This window comes from Carya illinoinensis, chromosome 16, assembly GCF_018687715.1.
Source record: "Carya illinoinensis cultivar Pawnee chromosome 16, C.illinoinensisPawnee_v1, whole genome shotgun sequence".
Classification (NCBI taxonomy): Eukaryota; Viridiplantae; Streptophyta; class Magnoliopsida; order Fagales; family Juglandaceae; genus Carya; species Carya illinoinensis.
Window position 1 is genome coordinate 2,628,107 of NC_056767.1, and position 23,349 is coordinate 2,651,455.

The window sequence follows — 23,349 nt, forward strand, 5'->3', positions numbered from 1 at the left end:
TTTGCATATAAAGAAAAACTTTCACATTGAATGCGTTTTTAAACCAAAGAATAATAAATTATTATTATTTTTCTTAAAATTATTATTTTTATATATTTTACAATTAGCACAATGTGCTCAAAAATACTAATTTCATATATCTAAATATTACCAATTTCATATATTAAAATGACCAATTTTATCAATCAATGTTAATATATATTAAAAAATATTTTGTATCATCAACTTAATATAAATTAAAAAAAAAACTTAATATAAATTTTATATATCAAAATTATCTTAATATAAATTTTATAAAATTGATTTTAATAGGTAGAAGAGAGAAAAAATAATAAAATAATATTTAGAAAATGAATAATACTTCTTCAAACTTAAAAAAATATTAATCATAATTCTGTTAAATTTTAAAAATATATAATTTAATATAGATTAATTTAAAAAAAAATATCATATAAATATAAATATTAAGGAGAAGATTTTTTCTTCTCCTTAATACGCTGCCACATTCAATGCAGCAAGAGCAGGATCTCCCGTTGGAATTTCGTGCTGATCTTCCGTGTCGTCAGATTTAATGCAGCTTACTTCCCGTATATTATCTGGACGGGGGTGTGCCGGAGTGAAAGCAGTCAAATCAATCTTGTGCCAGTCTTGGGCCCGCTCCTCCTTTTTCAGAGGCCGGACTGCTACATTCAGCCCTTGGGTTTTGGGCTTTGTTACACGCAGTCGGGAAATACAATTAGCGTGTAATTCGTTGTACGAAATGAATAAAAAAAATTATAAAAAAATATTTTATATTCAGGAGGACCTACATGAATTATAAAATGTTATAAAAATAATTTTTTTTTTCATGTAAATTCCGTATTAATTTTTTTTTTACAGCCGACTGCACACCGACTGCATTTTCCAACTGCACAGATCATTTCTGTTAACTAAAACACTTGCACGCATACATATAACACCGACTCACCACCATCCCTGCAATTGTATGCAGGCAGTAATTTGTTCATATAATAGACACGAACATCTTGAAACAACATTATAAATAATTAAACATATATATAATCAAGAAAGACACAAAACCTGAAGAAAACACATCAATGCCAGGATTCAGATCACTTGGGCTTCTGACGTGGATGACAGCCACGATTGTAAACCCCTTGACAATCCACTTTATTTTGTCTCTTCACGGGGGGAATGCAACGAGAATATTGCGGGTTATCATTGCTTCTCCCACAAGTAATCGTTTTTACTCTCTTCCTGGAGATATCGGTTGTATAACCTTTTCCTTGCTGTCGAAGAATCCGGCTTATGTAAGGGTTTATCAGCAACTCCAGCTCGAAGTCGTCCTCCACAAGGCATTCGTCAAGGCGGCCGTCGCACCCGAAACTGGTGTTGCTCTTAACAAGCTGGATGCCGACGGCAGCACCACCACTACAAGAATTAGCACCAAGGAGTAGTAGGATCAGCATCGCAATGAATGCAACAGGGTAATGCATCCCTCCCTTTCTGCTGTTGTCGTACACGGCCTCCATTTCAATACGTACTCCTTAATTTTAATTTTTAACTCACGACCCTCTGTTAGCTGCTGATCTTAGTAGTACTCCACCACCTACAGCTCCCATTCACTGCATGTGTGCGTACGTTGAGAGGCGCATCTATATATATACACATACACGACCAGCTTTATGAAGGGATCGTGGCATATATAGCGCTTTATTCTTTGTTTTTTTTTTGGTAAAAATAAATAATAAAAAATTAGCCACTGATTGTGAACCTTTTTGAAAAGCTATATATATGAATCATTTTTATCATACACGTACTGAAATCGTTCGTATTAATTTTCAGATTGACCGATTGACCAAATTTACTCTCTAAAATTTTCAATAATATTTTATAATGTTTTTAAATAGTTATATAAATTGGAAACAAGTAATTATGTAAGTTTCTTCGAACTAATTATAAATAATTATATAATTTGACAATACAATGCGTCATTTTAATAGTTTATAAGTGCAAATTAAAAGTCTAAAATAGTAATTGTAGTTTTTAAAACTTATATTTAGTTATTTAAAAAATTTTTTAAAAATTGTGTTCGTGTTACTTTTGCTTCTCCAAAATTGTAGCATTAGGAAGAATATTTATTTGATTTGTAAAGAAATCTAACAATCTTGATCTACAATTTTGGACAATGATTTAGAAAGGCAAAGAAATTATAAAACAAAAGTGATATAAAAGAGAAATTCTATTCATCATCTCTACACATCACAAATTATTTTTTTTTTTAATTTTTTTCCTCAAATTAATTAAATTATTTTACTCATTATATATATATATATATCACACGTTTGATAATAGAGAAAAAAGTGTGATGTACAGTGAATAAAAATAATGAGTAACAAAGCTCCATCTAGAAAATTAACCCAAAATCAAATAGCTTGCCGTTTACATGATTTACAGTACTTGATCCGCAGGGTCCAATTTTTATTCTGGTTAGAGTGATTTATCTTCCAATTGATCTCTGTTCTCTGTTTTCGTTTTTGCCTTTTCTCTTTATTCCTTGCTAAAGTGGCTGACAGTTCTCTTTTTCCGTTTTTGCCTTTGCTCTTTATTCCTTGCTAATGTGGCTGACAATATTAAATGCATGGGGCATGAGGTCCCTTTGGAGGATAAACGAGTGATGAAAAATATTGGAAACAAACATGATATATTCACATAATTTTACATGTTGAGAATTTAATTTCAATGACTGTAGATTCAAGGAATAAACAAGATGAACAAAGTTAATCACTGGGACTCATGAGTTCAAAGAATTTGAAAATCCAACTTTCATTTGATTGGAATTTGGAAAAATAATTCACAGAAATTTGATTTTTTTTTTTTAATAATGATATATCAATATGACTACTTGTCAAACTTATTAAAGAAAAAATACAAAAAATATGATTATTTATCAAGATTTTGGAAGACATGTTCGCATTATATATATATATTATATATATTTTTTTTTTTTTGAGAAAAACAATCCCTATGTATTCATTCATTGAACTATATTCTCACTACAAGACTTCTCTTTACCTATGATACCCCTTATACAATCTGGAGCATCCTCTATCCACACAATTTCTGATTGAAAAAATAATACATCTCTAGCTAACACATGTGCAGCCTCATTTGCCTCCCTGAACACAAAACTCACACGCCACTTTTTTCTACCCTTCAACAGATTCTTCACATCTTCAATGACACTACCATACCTGGACATGTCCTCTGTCTCAGTATTGACAGCATTCACTATATTTTGTGCATCACCTTCGAACCAAACATTGTTAAAATTTAGATCACGGCACACTTCCAGAGCTTTCCTCAAAGCAAAACTCTCAGCAATTGCAGCATCTGTCATATAATTCATCTGTTCTCCTGTTGCTACCAAAACCTCCCCTTCCTCATCCCTAATGACCACCCCAATACCCACCTTTCCTTCTTTCTTATCAACTGCCGCATCCCAATTTGCCTTAACAGCTTGCTCTCTTGGTCTGCTCCACCTCACATTCCTCCTCTCTGAGCGTCTGTCATTCCCTTACCTTGCTTTAAGTTCAATCTGTCATCACCATTGCAAACTCCTCTAACTCTTCTCTGCTAGCCCTTTCCATCATATTTTCCCATAATACTAACAAATCAGTTTCCTCGGATTTCCATTTTTGAGTCACCTTTAAAGACTCAGCCCAAACATCTATTGCTGCTGGGCATGACCAGAGTGCATGGCTTGTTGTTTCCTCTTCTGCCTTGCAAATGGGACACTTCGAATTGTCAATTATCTTTCTCATTACCAGGTTGCTTCTTGTTGCTAATAAACTCTTCATTGCTCTCCACATGAATAACTTGACTTTTTCCTGAATGTTCAGATCCCATATGCTTTGCCATCTATTATCCCCTTCTCTTCTCTTTGAATTTTCACCCTTTGCAACTTCATTCCTGCTCATTTCCAATTGATAAGCACTCCTAATAGTGAAAAAGCCAGTTGTTGTGCATCCCCATATCAATTTATCCTCTGCATTCGACTTGCTAATTGGAATACTGCAAATCTGCTCCACCTCTTCTTGCCTGAAGATATTTTTAAGCAACTGTACATCCCATTCTCCATTAGAAACCAGTTCACTGACTCTTGCTCTTTCATCCAGAACAGAAATAGGAGCTTGAACACAGTGTGTTGATGGTGTTAGTAGCCACTTTTGTTTCCATATCCTTATGCTCTTGTCATTCCCAACCCTCCACCTTAGTCCCTCCTTCAGCAAATTTAGTGCTCCCCATACACTTCTCCAAATATATGAAGGTCTATGGCCTAACTTAGCCTCAAGTAAAGAACCTGATCTGTAGTACTTTTCTTTGAAAATATTTGCCACCAAACTTCTTGGATTCTGAAGGAACCTCCATGCTTGTTTGGCTAGCAATGCCAAGTTGAAACTTTCTAAGTCTCGGAAGCCTAAACCTCCTCTCCCTTTTGGTCTTCCAAGCTTTTCCCAACAACACCAGTGTATTCCATTAGACTTAGAAGGATTTCCCCACCAAAACTTTGCCATTAAAGAGTTGAGCTCTTTGTAAAGATTTTTTGGGATTTTGAACACTCTCATAGTATATGTTGGAACTGACTGCAAGACAGCCTTTATCAGCACCTCCTTCCCAGCTAAGGATAGAAAGGAGTTTTTCCAATTACTTATTCTTTTCCACACCCTTCCTTTGATGCTCCTGAAGGAATTGTACTTCAATTTCCCAACCACTGGTGGCAGCCCTAAATACTTCTCATAGCTCCCTCTCATTACATTTCCACCTAGCTCCTTTATCTTCTTCTGCTCTTCTGTTCTTGAATTTGTACTAAAAAACACTGTTGTCTTTTCCTTGTTTAGGAACTGGCCTAAAGCCTTTTCATATGTTAGAAGCAACTCTTGAATTTTTCCCCCATTCTTTTGCTTTAGCTCTTCCAAATAGAATGCAATCATCTGTAAAAAGCAAATGGTTCACTCTAGTTCCATTTCTGGCCAAAGTTACTCCTCTCGTACCACCATTCTTGTCTGACTGATTCAATACTGCACTTAGACCCTCAGCACATAGTATAAACAAATAAGGGGACAAATGATCCCCTTGCCTCAATCCCCTCCTAGGTAGAAATCTTGACCCAGGCTTCCCATTGATTAGAATTGAATAGCTCACTGTTGAGACACTTCTCATGATTAAATCAATCCATTTTTTGCAGAATCCCAATTTTCCCATCACAGCTTCCAGATAAACTCACTCAATTCTGTCATAAGCTTTGGACATGTCCAACTTTATGGCCATGCTCCCCACTTTTTCTTTTTTTTTTTACTTTCATAGAATGAAGCACCTCATAAGCTATCATTATATTATCAGTTATTAACCTCCCTCGTATGAAAGCACTTTGGTTTGGTGAGACTACATTATTCATAAATTTCTTCAGCCTATTAGCCAACGCTTTAGACATAATCTTGTAAACTACATTACATAGACTAATAGGTCTGTAGTCACTGGCCATTCTTGGTTCTTTCACTTTAGGAATAAGAGCTATGTAGGTATAGTTCATAGAAGGAATCAGGGAGTTACCATTTAGCCAATCCAGCACTGTTTTGCTCACTTCATCACCTACCACCTGCCAGTACTTTTGGAAAAAACAGGCCCCAAACCCATCTGGTCCAGGGGATTTTAGTGGAGCCATTTGTTTTATGGCTGCCTCAACCTCTATTCTAGTGAATTGCTTTGTTAAATAGGAGTTCATCTCAGCTGTCACATAGGTCTCAACCCCCTTCAAGCACTCCTCAATGTCCTCTGAACTTGGCCGAGATGAAGTAAACAGATCCTGAAAGTAGCTATTAAATATCAACTCTATCTGAGTATGGTTGGTATGCCTCACATTTTGACCATCAAAAATATACTTAATGCTGTTTGTTTTCCTCCTTTGATTAGCACAGCTGTGAAAAAACTGAGTATTACGATCCCCCAGCTTGTACCAGTCCACTTTAGCTCTTTGCCTCCACTTCAAGTCTTCCATCTCTAGACAGACCCCTATCTCAGCTTGAACTTGCTTGATCTCCTTACTGTTGTGGCAACCTTCATCTTCTTGTAGCTTTTTAAGCAATTCTGTTCTGTCCTTCAGGTCTCTCCTCCTATCATTTTCAATCAATTTACTCCACTGCATCAGGGCACCCTTGCTACTTTCTAGCAACCTTTGCAGACCCCTGCCAGACTCTTTATCTGTTACCCTCACCTGCCAAGCTCTCTTTATTACTTGCTCACAATCCTCCTCAAGAGACCATTTTGCCTCGTATATGAACAGTCTCTTTCCCCTCCAAACTCTTGCAGGTTCTTGGTTTGTATGTAACAAAAGTGGTCTGTGATCTGAGCATCTAGCTGCTAACACCTCTACCCATGCTTCTTTATAAATCCCTTTCCATTTCAGATTAGCAACTGCTCTATCCAACCTTTCTTTTGTAAATGTGTCATCCTCATGCTTATTGCTCCAAGTGTACTTGTCACCTTTCCAACCTAGATCAAAAAGCCCCCCCTCCTCCAATGCTTCTCTGAATCTCCTCATTTGTCTCTCTTGTCTTTGTTTACCCCCACTTTTCTCATCATTTTGTCAACACCTCATTAAAGTCCCCTATCACACACCAACCCACTCCTTCTGAAGGTTTCATAGAAGCCAATAGTTGCCAAGATTCAACTCTTAGGCTCGAATTGGGCTGTCCATAGAAACCAGTCAGCAACCATCTCTCCTTCCCTTCCTTAGTAACCCATGCATTAATATGACTATTAGAGTAGTTCAAAATTTCTACACTCATCGATTGGTCCCAAAGAAGCATCAAGCCTCCTTTCCTCCCCTCTAGTTCCACCACAAAACAGCCCTCACAATTCACACTTCTTTTTATCCGCTCTCCTCTCCTACTTCTCAGCTTGGTCTCCATCAGGAATAGGACATTTGGCCTCTTTTCCTTTGCCATCTGGCAAAGGTCTTGAACTGTCCGAGGGTTGCCAAGCCCTCAGCAGTTCCAACTTAGTGTTTTCATAATAATAGGTAGGGCTATTCAACAGCCTCCACCTCATTTGAAATCATCTCTTTTCCCTCTCCCCATTGACTTTTGCTCTTTTCCCCTCCCTCTCTTCTCCCTTCCCTCCACTCATATTTTTAAACATTCTTTTTGATAAACTCGACCCACTTTGATGGTTACCCCTCTCCCCTTGCTCCCTTGCTCCCTTGCTCTTTTCTTCCAAGCACCTTTTGTTATCACTTTACCACTTAACACCACACTGCTTCCACCATCCTCATCAGTCACCATTTCCCTCCCCTCCCCTTCCTCGTTTCCCTCCTTCTTCTCCTTATTGCTCTCTCTATTAGTCTCAGTGTGACGCCCCCAAATTCTGTTTGGGATTGGACGGACATTTGAAGCATCGAGACATGTAACACAAGGTTACCTGCCCCCGTTCATGACATATAAGATGCAATGTTCCTAACATGCAATGTTCCTAACATGCATCTAACATTATGCAATATTCGCAGCGGATAAATTATTTCTTTAGCAATACTATGCACCAAATTGAAAATATCCCAAATGCTTAAAACATACTTCATATATAAAGACTCATTGAACAACTAAGATCATAACACTAGTCCAAAATGATTATGATCCAAAAAGTACTGGAGATGCAACTCCATCGTACAAGTAGTAATTTACGTTAACTACTATATTAACATTGACGTCGCATCGTCGCTCAGTTAACTGTGTCTAGTTGGTCAGCTCCTGATTCTCCTTCAGGTCCTGTAACAAGATCTACCATTCGGGGGGAATGGTAGTTGGGACTACCACAGTGAGATTTGATTACAAATCTCAACAAGTTAACAAAAAACTTCTACACAGGCTAATGATGCATGGATGACAGTAAAAGCATAAATGCATAATCAAATTCATAAGTAATTAAAGCATAACTTGGCATACAACATAGCATAATTGACATAACTTAAATTGAAACATGAACTGAACTTGACTTGACATGAACTTGATCTGAAACTTGACTTAACATGAAAAATACATACTCCACAGTTATTGTGGCCTCATGTATTCTACGTGTAAATACATACTCCACAGTTGTTGTGGCCCCATGTATTTTACACAAACTTGACTTAACATAAAAAATACATACTCCACAGTTATTGTGGCCCCATGTATTCTACGTGTAAATACATACTCTACAGTTGTTGTGGCCCCATGTATTCTACACATCACAATGCAATTAAATACATACTCCACAGTTGTTGTGGCCCCATGTATTCTACATAAACTTGACTTAACATGAAAAATACATACTCCATAGTTGTTGTGGCACCATGTATTCTACGTGTAAATACATACTCCACAGTTGTTGTGGCCCCATGCATTCTACACATCACAATGCAGTTAAATACATACTCCACAGTTGTTGTGGCCTCATGTATTCTACATAAACTTGACTTAACATGAAAAATACATACTCCACAGTTGTTGTGGCCCCATGTATTCTACGTGTAAATACATACTCCACAGTTGTTGTGGCCCCATGTATTCTACACAAACTTGACTTAACATAACTTGAAATACATGACCAACTTGAGATAAAAACATTTCGTAACATGGCATAACATATAATAGACCACATATTTAACATGACATACTTGTAATGTACAGTAATACATGACAGAATATATTATGTAACAGATAAAAATTGATGACAGAATAAATTCTGTATAATAGACAATTACATGCTAACTTGGCATGACATGACATATATGATAACACACATATATACACTGTAGTTCCTTTACTTAGCACACATACACAGTAGACTACTAGTAAGTTAAAAGCTAACTTACCTCGATCTCCGCATTTCTTACAAAACCTTAAACGCGATCACAAGGAACTGTAATTAGTGATTCTAAAAGTTAACACTAAATCACTAATAAATTGAAATATAGAAAATACTAACTTAAAGAGTAAAATTTCTATTTTACTCTCTGCATGTAGGAAAATGACCGTTTTATCCATAACTTAAGGATTTTGCATACTAACTCCAAAAGTCACCAAAATTTACATGCCTCATGTAAATTTTATCCTCAATTCAAATATCAATTTAGAAAAATTTAAAACTAATCACAACTATTAAAACTCCATAGGGTCGAAATTCTCATATGCTATTTCTATTGATTTTTGTTTCCAACTTGTTTTGATCAACCTTTTGATCTATGACTTATAAATATGTGATATTCAAACCAAACCATCACATGGTTTAAAAAGATGTCCCAAAACATATATAAGCTTCTAATTCAAGATCACATGGTTAAAAATTAACCAAAACATAAATTTAGCCAAGAACATCCACACTTTGGCTTATCTGAATATCTCTTTACATAAAATTTCATATCTTTGAAACTAACATCAAATATCTTCAAAATAATAATATAACATGTATATAAGATACTTAGGATCCTCCAATAAAATTATCAAAGTCATTAGAATAGGTTTAGACCACCAAAGAGTTAAACTTTCTCAAAACAGAAACTGTTTTTCCTCTTCCAGTTTCTAAGTTTCTAAATCTAAGAAAATATTTCATCAAAACCTTTAATCATGCAAATCCTCAACCAATAGTCATATATACATGTTAACAATACTCCATAAAAATTTCAGACCAATATCTATCCATTAACTTGGTCATAAACTCCCAACTATAACATATTCTCCAGTTTATCTCCCAGAATGACATTTCTATAGTTTACACAATATTTTACTGACCAAATGATCTTCAAATGGGGCAAATAAGATATCCATGTAAACTAGACTTAAAAAGGAACAACTTATATGAATGAGACTTTATGATAAAACACTTACAACAGCTTCGAAATGGGCGTGCAAAAGAACTCCTAAAAACTGTCCGAGAGAGAGTGTTTGATAATCTTTTATTGGAAGGTGTAAATGAAGATAAGTTCGTGGGTGCTGGCTGAAGATCCTTATGGACGAGATAAGGGAGATGATAAGGCTAGAGTTGAGAGTTGAGTGTGGTTTTCTCCTACCCAAAATATCTATAAAAGATTATCTCAAAATATTCTATCCAATAATATCTATAAAAATCAGCTCAATATATTTTCCAAATGTGGAGTAGACTTAGAAGAGTAAGGTTGCTAAAATCTTTCCATGTGTCCAAATAAAATTTCGCTAACCTAATTTGGATATTACACACTGTGATTTTGAAAACACTGTGCTTAGTACGTTTACCGAAGTTACTATTCACTCCAAAAATAAACGTAATAAACTTAGTACTGAAAAATCCTAAATATTTAATTAAGCCTATTGGTGTAGACTATAATGTATTCTGACACTTCTAACTATCTCAAATAATTAAAATCGCACTTCGGATACCATAGTAAATAATAACACTAACTATGTAGTTAGACTAAAACCTATACGATTAATGGATTCGTGAAAACTTATGGGGTCTTCACGAGGTTCCTAAAGTCAATAGAAATTTTACCGTTAAATTTCTAGCGGGCTGTTACACTCAGTCTCTTTTACTTCACCTATTACTCCTGTCACCAGTCTTTCCACTTCCTCTTCTTCCACCACTTCTTCCCTACCTAGGCCTTCCTTTATTATAAGTACTAGCTCCCTAATACTCCCATTCTCCTCATTACCTACTGTTTCTTTCTCCCTTCCCCTGGCTCTGTCTACTACTTTTATTATATTTCTTGGTTCCCCTTTCCCATTGCTACTCTCCCCTTTCTTAAAAGATCTTACTCTTGCCCCTGCCCTCATCCACACACCAAATTGAACCTCCCCCTCATCAGACCCCCAACAAACAGATTCTTCATGAATAATACATCCACATTTAAAACAAAAATGTGGAAGTTTCTCGTATTTCACAGGAATCCAGTAGTTCTTACCTTTGATGTTTATAGTCCTCCCCCTTGCCAAAGGCTTGCTTAGATCTACCTCAATTAGGATCCTCAGAAAAGACCCCCACCCACTGCCATCATCCTGCGTCTCTACCTCTACAACCCTTCCAATGGTCCCACCCAACTTCTCCCCTCTCACCTTGTTCATGCATACGATTGGTAAGTCGTGCAGTTGGATCCACATTCTTTCTTTCTTGAAGTCCATCTGCTGTGGTGGAATGAACTCATCCAGCTGCATTATTACAAACATCTGATTATCAAAGAGCCATGGCGTTCCATCCAGTATACGCTGCTTGTCAGCTTGATTTGCAAATGTTATTACAAAGATGTTTGGTCCCACCTCCTGGAACTGAGCCTTTCGACTGATCCTCCAAACCTTTACCATCGTATTTTCTATAACCATTTTATGGATGCTTCTCTCCATCCATACCTTCCCTACCCCACTATGTTCGCATTATATATATGATATAAGGTTTCAGCTTCAAGTGTCACGCGATTGATCCACCTTGCATCGTACTAAGATATGCTTTGCTTGATTAATTAATTAAGATTTTCTTCTTTTTATTTTTATTTTATTTCTTTTTCCTTTTTTCTCTTTAATCCTTGACGTAGGAGTAGCACATAAGTACCTTCCTACGGATAAAGTGTCGGTGCAACATTGTTGCTGACTCCTTTAAGCTAAAAATTAACATTTCAAAAGAGGTAGTTAATCTTATAATTATAAATTATAATAACTGCATCAGGAAGATTCTATATATATATATTGAAGGAATGATACATGTGTAAATCTTTTTACAACCTTTTAATAACTATATTTTAAAATAAGTGCATTTATGTAAAATGATATTATTTTAATAAATTATTTTATAAAAATATCCTTCATTTAAAATATAATTGTATAAAAAATTGTAAAAATGGTTGTATATATGTATATCATTTTACTTATATATTATATAGGAGAATTCTATACACTATATTACCATCTTACTTTTATTCTATTAAGTATTATGTAATATATTATCACTATTAAATGATTATTTATTACACGTTTCTAATTCATCTAATAATAATAAATTCAAATCTTACTTAATAGAATGAAAATAAAATGAAAGTATGTATCTATTATATATAGACACTATTGTCTAAACGGAAAATATTAATGAAGCGTCGAAAACGGATAATATTAGATATGCATATTGTTCGCACGACAATGTAAGAGGCAAGAGCTTCATGATCCACGCCTCGGTCGCGTCGTGAGGTATATATTATTATATACTTTGCTTGACCAATCAATTATTAAGTCTTCCATTATTTATGTTATTTCAAGTACCCTACAATTGGTTTTATTATAACTAGCTTGATGCACGACACTCAATCTGTACAAGAGGTCTGAGGTTCGATCTTCTGTCCGTAATCTCCCAAAATAAAAAATAAAAAGAAGAAAGCCTAAAGTAGCTGGTCAACTTCCTTTGTACGATCGAGTAACGTGATCCACTTTATACTTTACGCTTTTTTAAATAAAGCTGGCCAGTCATGATCCGGTGAGTATAATAATAATTCAATGCATGAAGACTTGAAGCGACCACGTATACTCATGGTAAAAATAAATTTATAAATTAATATAATTTTATATAATTATTGATTAAATTATAAAATTAATTTTATTATAAAATAAACATATAAAATCATATTAATTCATAAATTAATTTTTATAAAATTTCAAATAATGACAAGACAGGCGGTAAAACTTTTTATAATCTCTATTTTTTTGGATATGGGACAAATTAAGAAGATAAAAATAGCCACAATAAAGGCTAGAACTTGGTCCCAGTGATCCCAACTAATTATCTTCCGTACCAAATTTGATACTACGAGAAAAATAACCTTTTTTTGATAATAATAAGTAGTCAAAAAGGAATATTTTCGGATACAATATACTCGTTGTAAAACACGAACTTGATGAAAATCCACCAACTAAAAGCACGAAAAGAAGGTTGAGCCATATGAGGCTAATGATTTTACTAGTATGTAGTTTTAAAAGAACTTGCAATACCTAATAATAATCTTAAATATTTTAATTTCCTCCAATGATATGTGCACAGTACATAGCTTTTCACTAACAAAATATGGGAAGCCAGGATGATCAAGAACAAAACAGCATGTTACACTATAGTCGATGGCGTCCTATATCAAAAGGGGGTACTCCCACCCATCCTGAGGTGCATCTCTTTCAAAAAAGCCCAATATGTACTAGTGAAGGTGCAAAAAGGGAATCTGTAGCGACATTCAAGAGGGAACGTGCTAGCAGGCAAAGAGATGATTGCGGGTTACTACTAGTCGCGCACCATTCCAAATGCTGAGTGGCACATGCAGGAGTGCAAGAAGTGCTAAGAGTACTCTAAAGTGCGCCATTGCTCGCCAGAAGAACTAACCTCGATCACTTCGCCCTGGCCCTTTGCCTAGTAGGGAGTTGACTTGATGGGTCCCCTCCCATTGGGCATGGGAGGAATAAATTTCGTGGGGGTTGTAGTAGACTATTTCACCAAGTGGGTAGAAGCCAAGGCATTGACATCAATTACGACGAGCAACACACATCCTTTCTTTGGAAGACTGTCATCTGCAGATTCGACATCCCCTACATCATCATATCAAATAGTGGGAGACAATTTGACTCTGACTACTATCAACATTGGTGCCAAGAGTTGGGAATCATAATTTTCTACTCATCCCAGGATACCCCAATCTAATGGTCAGGTGGAGGCTACCAACAAAATGCTGATGGGGATACTCAAGAAGAAGCTTAGTGACAAGAAGGGTGCTTGGGCGAAGGAACTCCCCGAAGTTCTATGGGCATATCGGATCACGATGAGGAAACTGACTAGAGAGACCCCATTCATCCTCACTTATGGCTACAAGGCAATGCCACCAATCGAAGTCGGGATCCCCATCTACAGGGTGCAACACTTCAAGTAAGACTCCAACAATGAGCGACTAGAATAGCAACTTGACTTGCTAGAAGAGATTAGGATTGAAGCGGAGGCGAGAATAGCCATTAGTAAGAAGAAGGCAGAGCGATGCTTTATCAAATGAGTATACTCAAGAACATTCAAGGTCAGGGACCTCGTGCTGAAGCAAACGGAAACCACCATCCAAGACGAAGCGAAGCTAGGCCCTCCGTGGGAAGGCCCCTATGTGGTTACAACAACCACACAAGTTCCTACTGACTCCAAGACTCTCGAGGGAACATCCCAAAGGGAAGTTAGGTCATTTGCTTCCATACTTCTCTCTCAAAATATGCTAAAAGTTTACTAAATAAGTCAAAAATGACATATATATATATATATATATATACATATATATAGCAAATGGCACTGAAAACCCTAATCTGGCAAAATCTGCAATTTTCGCTCGAGCGGCATATCAAGTGCCCCTCAAGAGAATAGCCAAAACAGCATTGGCTTGAGTGGGGTGTCAACCGAAGCTTGAGCAAACACTAGGATTGTGTCTCGCTCAAGCTTACTATCGCGTGGGACTCGAGTGAACTCACGGGTTGAGCTTCGCTTGAGTGCACGTCAAGCAAACACTCTGTTTCTCAATTTTTAGCTCCAAAACCAATCTCCATATACACCCCAACATCAGCCACTATTCAAGCAAACACTTGTGGCCGTTGAAAGAAAACAAACAGAAAGAAAGAAAAGAACCCCCTATGACCTAAATTCAATAAAAGAAAGGGATAGCTATTATAATTATAGAGAGATTTTATAAAGATACTCTCATAAATGAATATGGTTTCATATAGTATATAAAATCAACTTTATAATAATTGTAAGTTTATAATTTGACATACTACATGAAACTATATCAATTTGTGAGTTTACTATTCTTTAATATTTTCATTAATCTTTGACTCAAAATGTGTCAATTCAAATGCTAGTTCTGCCACTATCTAGACTAGAAATGCATATATGATTAAACAAGATAAGGTCTGATGAAAAACTAATCCTGAATTAAACAGTTTATAAGGTAATATTTTTTTACAAAAATTAAGCATTTTGATAAACGAGCTTAGCTATAATAAGACATGGTGGAGCTTGTTAATAAAGTGCATTTGGTTACTCCAATCGTTCTGTTTAGCTATTGGAGTACCCCTATTATTTCAGGAAATACATATTTTATACAATATATATATTGATTTCTCAGTGGCAATGTTGATGACCATCATCTTTTATAGGTAAAAGCATTCTTTTGTTGGCAAATTAGCAAACAAAAATTTTCAGCATGCTTCTAATTCTGAACATCTCTACAATTTTTCTCCACTCTTTGGGAGTGTTTGTCTTCTGAACTCTAAAAATAAATGAAAAAGGGTACTGTCCTCATGTTTGCATGATTGAAAGATAAAAATAATACTAGACTTCGGTTGTGCCATTCGGGGGGAAGTCTTTAATTATAATTAGTAACGCATGCTTCATCAGTTTTAGTTTAAAAGTGAAACTTTAACCATGCATGATAGTATGCAGCCATGTAAACTAGGGATGTAACCGGTTCGGTTTGGTCCGGTTTTGAATAAAATTTAAGACCGAACCGGTATGTACCGGTTTTGCATTTTTCAAAACCGATTACGCACCGGTTATCCTCCTAAACCGGTATTCCAGTTTTATCGGTTTCTGGTCCGGTTTTACCGGTTTTAATGTACTATATTATATATTATATAATATATATAATATAGTATATTATAGTATAGTGATAAAATATTGTAATATATTATAATATATAATATAATGATATATTATAGTATATTATAATATATAGTGATATAGTATTAGTATAACAATTAATACAATAAACAAAATGATATAAGATTTTAAAATTTAATATTATATTAATTAGTAATTTATCATATAATACAAAACTATTTTATATATAGTTATATATTATATATATAAAAAAATTAAAATATATATAAACCGGTCCGGTTCGGTCCGGTCCGGTTTTAGAAAAAGAAAAATTGAAACCGGACCGATTTTGACCGGTTTTAAGAAAAATAAAACCAATACAGGACCGAACCAACCTCGGGACCGGACCGATCCCACCGGTTTGGTTCGGTCCGGTCCGATTTACCGGTTTATCGGTTTTTTTTTACACCCCTAATGTAAACCCAAAGAGAATTCAGTTGCAATGTATTGAAATGATTATCATTGTCAAATTTCATTTCTAAAACTAAACAAAATCTAAACATGCTTCGACCAATGCGTGGAATCATATTTTTTTCTCAATAAAAGAAAGCTTACAAACTAACATGTTTTAGTGTTGTACATTAGATGATAGATCTACCTTATAATTTGAAGTATCTCATTAGTCATTAAGCCATATCAGTTAATAAACCCATCTTTTGTAATTCTCTTTGTATCAAGCATTTGTCTTATTGAATCCATGGCATGCATGATATGCAGTGAAAATGCATCCATACAAAAGGTGCAAACCAAGTTGGTACAGTTTTCTTTAATAAACATCACATATTGCTTAAGTGACATTAGAAATTAAATCACTTCAGTAGGTCTGACAGCAAAGATTTGTTACCAGATAGAGGATTAAACAATTACACCACTCAACCAAATTCTATACTTGTATATTGGATAATGAGAGCAACAACATGAGCTGCTTAAAAAGGTTCGAATTATCACATACTGTGATACCACACTATCTGCCATTTAGTCATCTTTTCTCAAACAACCAAGTTGGCAATCTCCATACATTACTCAACATGTCTGCTGCAACAATCTCTCCAAAGCTGCTGATTTTGAAAGTTTAAGGAGCACCCTGACCATTTCTAGAGTATTCAGCATGTTAGGTTCTTGGAGGCACAAGTGCTTGATCTTGATGACTCTTCTAGCTTTCATTGTTCCTTCAAAAGAATCAACATTGCCCAAGGAATACTGGGAACAGATGCTGCCCAAGAAGGTTCCCTCTCCTTCCTCATCCCCCTTTAAAGGCACCAATTCTCAAACTTCATCATCTTCCACAACCTTGAAGGCCGACGGGGACCTCCTCTCATCAAATGGGAAGGTCTACTTGCGATCTGAAGAACTCTAATTCGACGTCTCTCAGTTGAGCATATGAAATGCAGTTTTGGAATTGCACTAATGAGAAGGAAGGAAATATTTGCAAACTATTCTTTACAGTGACTTGTCTCAATCTTATTTGGCTCTTAACGGACTCACAAATTGTAGATTTGCTTACCTTTCAGCAGATAATAGGCATATGTAAAGCCAATCAAGTTGCATTTAAGAGCATAATGAGTTTATAGAGGATGACTTCGGTATGGGGAGGATAAAAAAACCAGAGTTTTTAATGGATAGACTTTCATATTCTTTGAGAGGCACTACTCGTATGATGTCAATCACTTATCAGGGTAATGATTATTTTTATTCTCCTCCTCTGTAATGCCTTTTGTAATCCATATTTTTCTCCAAAAATAATGAAATAAAATTACGATATTGCATTATCTTCAATTGTTAAGTTGGTCTATATGAAGTTAATATACTGCATTCTTTGAATCCATGTCTTCATATAAAGGAAAATAATCTCACAATCCTTCATTTTCCCACCTCTTCTGCTTGTTTGTGTGGTGGTCCTGATTGTATGCTCTGTTTGACTGATACACCCCAATAATCTTTCCCTCACAATGAAATTCTAGTGAATTAAACCCATGACGTTTGGCTTTGATATCACTTATTGGACCATGAAGGGCCAATCAACCGAAAACTAATAGATGTTAGGATAAACAGAATCAAGTCTTTTATAGCATTGAACATCGTACCCCGCAAGCTTATTTTCAAAGCAATCAGTTTGATACGTGGACACACCCAACAATAAAGTACCCCACCCTCACGAGTACCGAAGCAAGGACCTTGACAGGTGTGAGAAATAGAGTTAATTTCCATACAACAACTGACAGTCCTTTAGTTATATATTCAAGGTTTAGGTCTTGAATAAGACTAGTAATGGAATATACAAGAGTCATCAGAGCAGATTCTATGACAGCCTAAGTGATATCAAAAATTTATTCTGAGCTAGTTTACACGGATATTTTTCCCAGGATCCTTCAAAATGAGGCAAGTCTGAATGACTGAAAACATTCCGGGGATGGCCTGCCTGAGTGCATCCTTGATAATTAAGATGCAATGCTAGCATGATGTGTAATTGGCCCCTTTGATTTTGATGCATACTTATAAGGATTATATGTGATATCTACGAGGGACTCTTCCATGATATTTGGGAAACCCATAAATAGGTAGGCAATTATAAAGTAGGGGGTGAAAAGAAACATACAACTTTATTACAAGCACTCAAATATTAAGATACGAGTACTTTTACACACAAATGCATAGAAAATTAAATACTTGATCTTGAACATGCAAAAGAACAAGCTCTCACAAAAGCGGAGACGAACTTGGACACTTGCGTAGCCTCTCATGAGGGTCTATAGAAGGTGAGTGAGAAGAAAAATAGGATAAAGAAAGTGTGAGAGAAAAGGGGGGAATGAAAGTCACTAGATTGGAGGATGGTGGTGGTTAAAAGGCTGTGAGAGAATTCAAGCGAGAGTAAGGAAGCACCGCAGGGTGTGGACTCAAGGACAGAAAAAGATTTGGAGGAAGCTTCGGTGGTGGGTAGCGATGGAAGAGCTTTGACGCTTGGCGAAGAAAGAGGTCGTTTTCAGAATTGAGGAATTATCTACAAACAATTTTTGATTTCAAAAATTGATCTCCCGTACTATCTGGAAGGGCTTAATACCGCTCTGAGGTCTATTGGGCCAACAACTCAAGCCAATAACCCACTCCCTTGATAGCCCAATCCATCACAACCATTGAAGGAATAATTGATTGAGAGTATCTTGGACGAGAAGAGATATTTGATCATTTGGATTTTATTATACTCTCCATTCTGAGACTTGAATTTCAAATAACATATAAGTTTGCTATCGCATGGCAACAGAAATCTCATGGGCTTTATATATACATATCCTCCAAGTATGTGAAGATTATCTGATTCTCATTTGTTTTGAAAATGAGATTCTTATTGTGATCACTTATTTAGGCATCAAAGGTGTTCCCCAGGACTCACAAATCACACAACTCTTTGGTTGCAGGTAATCGTGTACGTGAAGTTATGAAACACATCCATAACACTATTAATGGTGGAACTGGTCGAAGAATTGGTAGTGCTGACCTCAAGACTCAAATAGCTTGTAATTGCATTAAGTGAACACTCGATTTCTTCTCTATAGAGATTGGCTTTCTCATGTGAATGTTTTTCCTCAATTCTTAATCCCACTTGCTCTATTGCCACAACCTTCATAGTAGGCCTATCATCTCCTTTTACGCTTACGCTGCTTTTTGCAATGTAAGAAACTTCTTTTAGCTCTTCAAAAATACCCTCATTGATAATGTGGTCCCCAACAACTTCTAGTGGGCGATCATTTTTTAGAGAAAAAACAAAATATGCAGCTAGATTTTTCTCAATTTCTGTCCTATCCAAAGAAATTACGCGCCTTCTCACCAGGTATTAACTCTGCCAAAACAACGCCAAAGCTATAGACATCACTTTTTTTTGTTAACTGGCCACTGTGTAAGTATTCAGGGTCCAAGTATCCAAATGTCCTTACACTAATGTGGTTAATTGTGTGTGATCAAGAGGAACTATTCTTGAAGCTCCAAAGTCAGCAACTTTTGTTGAATGATTATCGTCTAAAAGTATATTTACAGTTATCACATCTCTGTGTATAATTGGTATGGAAGTTTCAAAATGAAGGTATGCAAGGGTTCCTACACCTTCTGTTGCTATCTTCAAATGCTTTTTCTATGAGAACAAAGATAACTTGTTTATATCATATATGTGGTTAGAAAGTGTCCCATTAGTGATGAATTCATAAACTAGTAATGGCACTTCTATTTCCAAACAACAACCCAATAGTTTAACCACATTCCTCAAGTTTACTTGAGTAAGCACAATCATTTCATTTACGAATTGTTCGATCCAGTTTTAATCAACAATTTTGAATCTTTTAATAGCAACCACTTTATTGTCTGTTAATACTCCTCAATAATTAAACCGTTCCATTGCCTCCTTGGCTAAGGATTCTAATCTTGTCGTAATCATTAGTGGCCTTCTCAAGTTCTTTTACATCGAATATTCTAATTGGTTCCATCAATCCTTTGTAATTAGAGAGTTGTTGGAACATTAGGCCACCATTTTGTTGGATGAATTTCTCTTTGAGCTTAATGAGGTTTCTTTTCTTTAGATCCCAATATACCCAAAAGCTTCCAACTAGTAGTGTTAAGAGGGTTATGCCGATATCTACACACATATTTGATCAAGCAGTTACACAAGTTAAAATATTTTAAGAATAATGTTACTATGCCGCCCCATTTTGCCGCCTCATTTTGACTACTCATATATTTATTTTTTTAAAATATTTTCTTTTACTTACTGATTAAAGAAGTGACTATTAGTGTATTGATATTTTTTATATTTTTAAAAAATATTTAAAAATATGAAAAAAAATTAAATAAAGTGAATTTTGCCTTACAGGCATGCCCAACGATCACTACTGGGTGGCACCCTAGCAGCACTCATATTTCTATTATCCTAGTTTTGTGAAATATATAATGTTTTTAAAAATTAAAGAATAGAATATTTCGCATATGTATATTGGTTTCCGGATTAAGACAGGATGATATCTAGGAAGTTGGCTTATATAGTAAAAAAAATATTCGATGTGTGATGCAAACAGTAGGGTCAGAACCACTAAGGGGCTTGGTCCCTCCATAATTTTTAAAATTTGATGAAATTTAAATTTTGAAAGGTGTTTTTATAAAGTAGACTATATGAAAATTAGTATTTAACACACCAAAATTATTTTTTTGTAACTTGACCCTCCCAAACCAGATTTTATGGTTCCAGTAGCAAATCCAAATTGATATGAATATTTAGGTTGAAATACAATGTCGATTGCACTAAACTACATTAAAAAGGCGAATTTGCAAAAATATGGGTATGGAATTTCAACATGTCCATACCAGTCGGTGCAGTTAGGCTTTGCTATTGGAGCTGCTGCTACCGCTAGAACTACTACAGAAGCTGCCATTTATGATATTATTATGACACCCACGACCCATGTCATGATGATCACTTGCAAGAGCATCATACTTGGGAAACACATACCCCTCTGTGATCTCTTCTAGGTGGAATGGTTTCGTCTATTTTGTTCACAAAAGTAGTGCTCCCGATAGATAGATGCTGAAGTTTTAATGGGCATGCATTTGGAACGAACTTAGGAAATCCATGCAAAGCCATGATGCGTTTTGTTTGTGCCGGCCTGGGAGATCAGCCTTGAAGGCCTTACATAAGACTGAGTAAAAATCTAAAAATTCAATTTTGACCTCAACTCCTCTTCAACTCCAACATGTTAAAATTGGAGTCGAAGTATTTTTCTCCAAAGAAGTTGGACTCAGAGTCAAAGGTGGAGTCGGTCTGACTCTGACTCGGCTTTGCTTCGACTTTTACAAATTAACTCTGACTCCAACTTTGACTTTGTACTCCTAATCCGATATTTTACATATATTATAAATATATATATTTTTCATATACTTTTTATATAACTATAACTTATATATATAGTTAGTTAAATTTAATAATAGTATGAACCAATTATTGTTCTAAAATAATATACTTATACTATGATAAACATCTACTAACGTATAATAAAATAATGTAATAACTTGTGATACTAATGTATAAACACTAATGTATAATAACATTTAATACTAATGTACAAACACTAATTTATAAATTTATAATAACATATAATACTATCATAATAATGTATAATACTAGTTATTATACTTTAGTTATTAATAAGAGTAAGTTAGACACTAGTATAGTAAAAGTATAATGAGTTAATAACATGTAATACTATAGTATACAATATGTAGTTTTCAATAATCAATACTATAGTACAAGTATAAATATTAACAAATGTATTTAAACCCTATATATTTTCACATATATTTTATATAACTATAACTTATATATATATAGTTATATTCAATAATAGTATGAGCTAATTCTTGTTCCAAAATAATATACTTATACTATGATTAACATCTACAAATGTATAATAACATTTAATACTAATATACAAACACTAATCTATAAATTTATAATAACATGTAATACTATTATACTAATGTATAATACTAGTTATTATACTTTCGTTATTAATAGGAGTAAGTTAGACAATAGTATTGTAAGGTATAATGAGTTAATAAAGTGTAATACTATAGTATATAATATGTCATTTTCAATAATCAATACTATAGTACAAGTATAAATATTAACAATTGTATTTAAACCCCTATTGTACAAGTCTATTTATAATAATGTATAATAACATTATAGACTTATAGTACATGTAATACCAAAGTATAATAGCACTAGTATAATAAATTCTATTTAAATTTTAAACAATGCAATACTAGTGGATTTAAATAGTAATTTTTATTAATCAATACTAACTTAGGCTTAAAAGCCTAACACAAAGATTAAGATTAAAATTAAATTTAGGATCTTAAAAAATAGGGTTTAGGAAAAAAAAAAAAACGAGGTAAAACGGTGCTGTATGGCGTTTGCTGCTGCTAGAGACTAGAGGAAAATGATGTCGTTTTATATTTACAGCCTTTTTAGTTTCTACTCTACCCAGGAAACGACGTCACTTCATAAGGAAAAACGTGCCATTTGTGACTCTTTGGGGTTATTCTCCACCCTGAGACACTCGGTTCCTCACTCGACTCCCTTAGAGCATTCACATCCAGTGCTCCAAAGTACCAGATTCCTTATAATTTGAAATTTATTATACGGTTTTGATCAAAATATCTCCTACATCTGAATCTCTATTTTAGGAAAAAATTTAGGAGATGAACAATGATTTTCCATATTTGAGAAATTACTATTCATCTCCTAAATCATTTTTTATTAATATTTTATTTTAATACATAAAATAAATTATTCTTTCAGTCATCTACACTTTCTATCATACTCATATTTGTTATAGTTTTAAATAATAATTTTGAAAATAATTTAAATAATTACAAAAATATAAAAAAGTAATTTTAAAAATATTATTTTTGAAACATAAGTAAAATTTAGGAAACATTTTTAGGGAATATCATTTTTAGCTAAATTATTGGAAATTTTACGGAGAACCTAATGTAGATGCTTTTATAATTTCTTTTCTGATCTCATACGTACTCTCACTTCTCAAGAGGCAATTCGAAAACCGTAGGTCCTTACTCCCGCAACGGTGCAGC

At 34.7% G+C, this 23,349-nt stretch overlaps 1 protein-coding gene across 1 annotated transcript; it reads right to left on the reverse strand.

Moving 5' to 3' along the window:
- Window positions 1-3,037: 3,037 nt before the first annotated feature.
- On the reverse strand, window positions 3,038-6,601 carry LOC122299618. The gene is made up of 3 exons (XM_043110004.1): window positions 5,378-6,601; window positions 3,673-4,994; window positions 3,038-3,566 (listed from the first exon to the last, which is right to left on the reverse strand). The coding sequence occupies exons 1-3, from the start codon at window positions 6,599-6,601 to the stop codon at window positions 3,038-3,040; spliced, it is 3,075 nt and encodes a 1,024-aa protein (XP_042965938.1).
- Window positions 6,602-23,349: the final 16,748 nt, after the last annotated feature.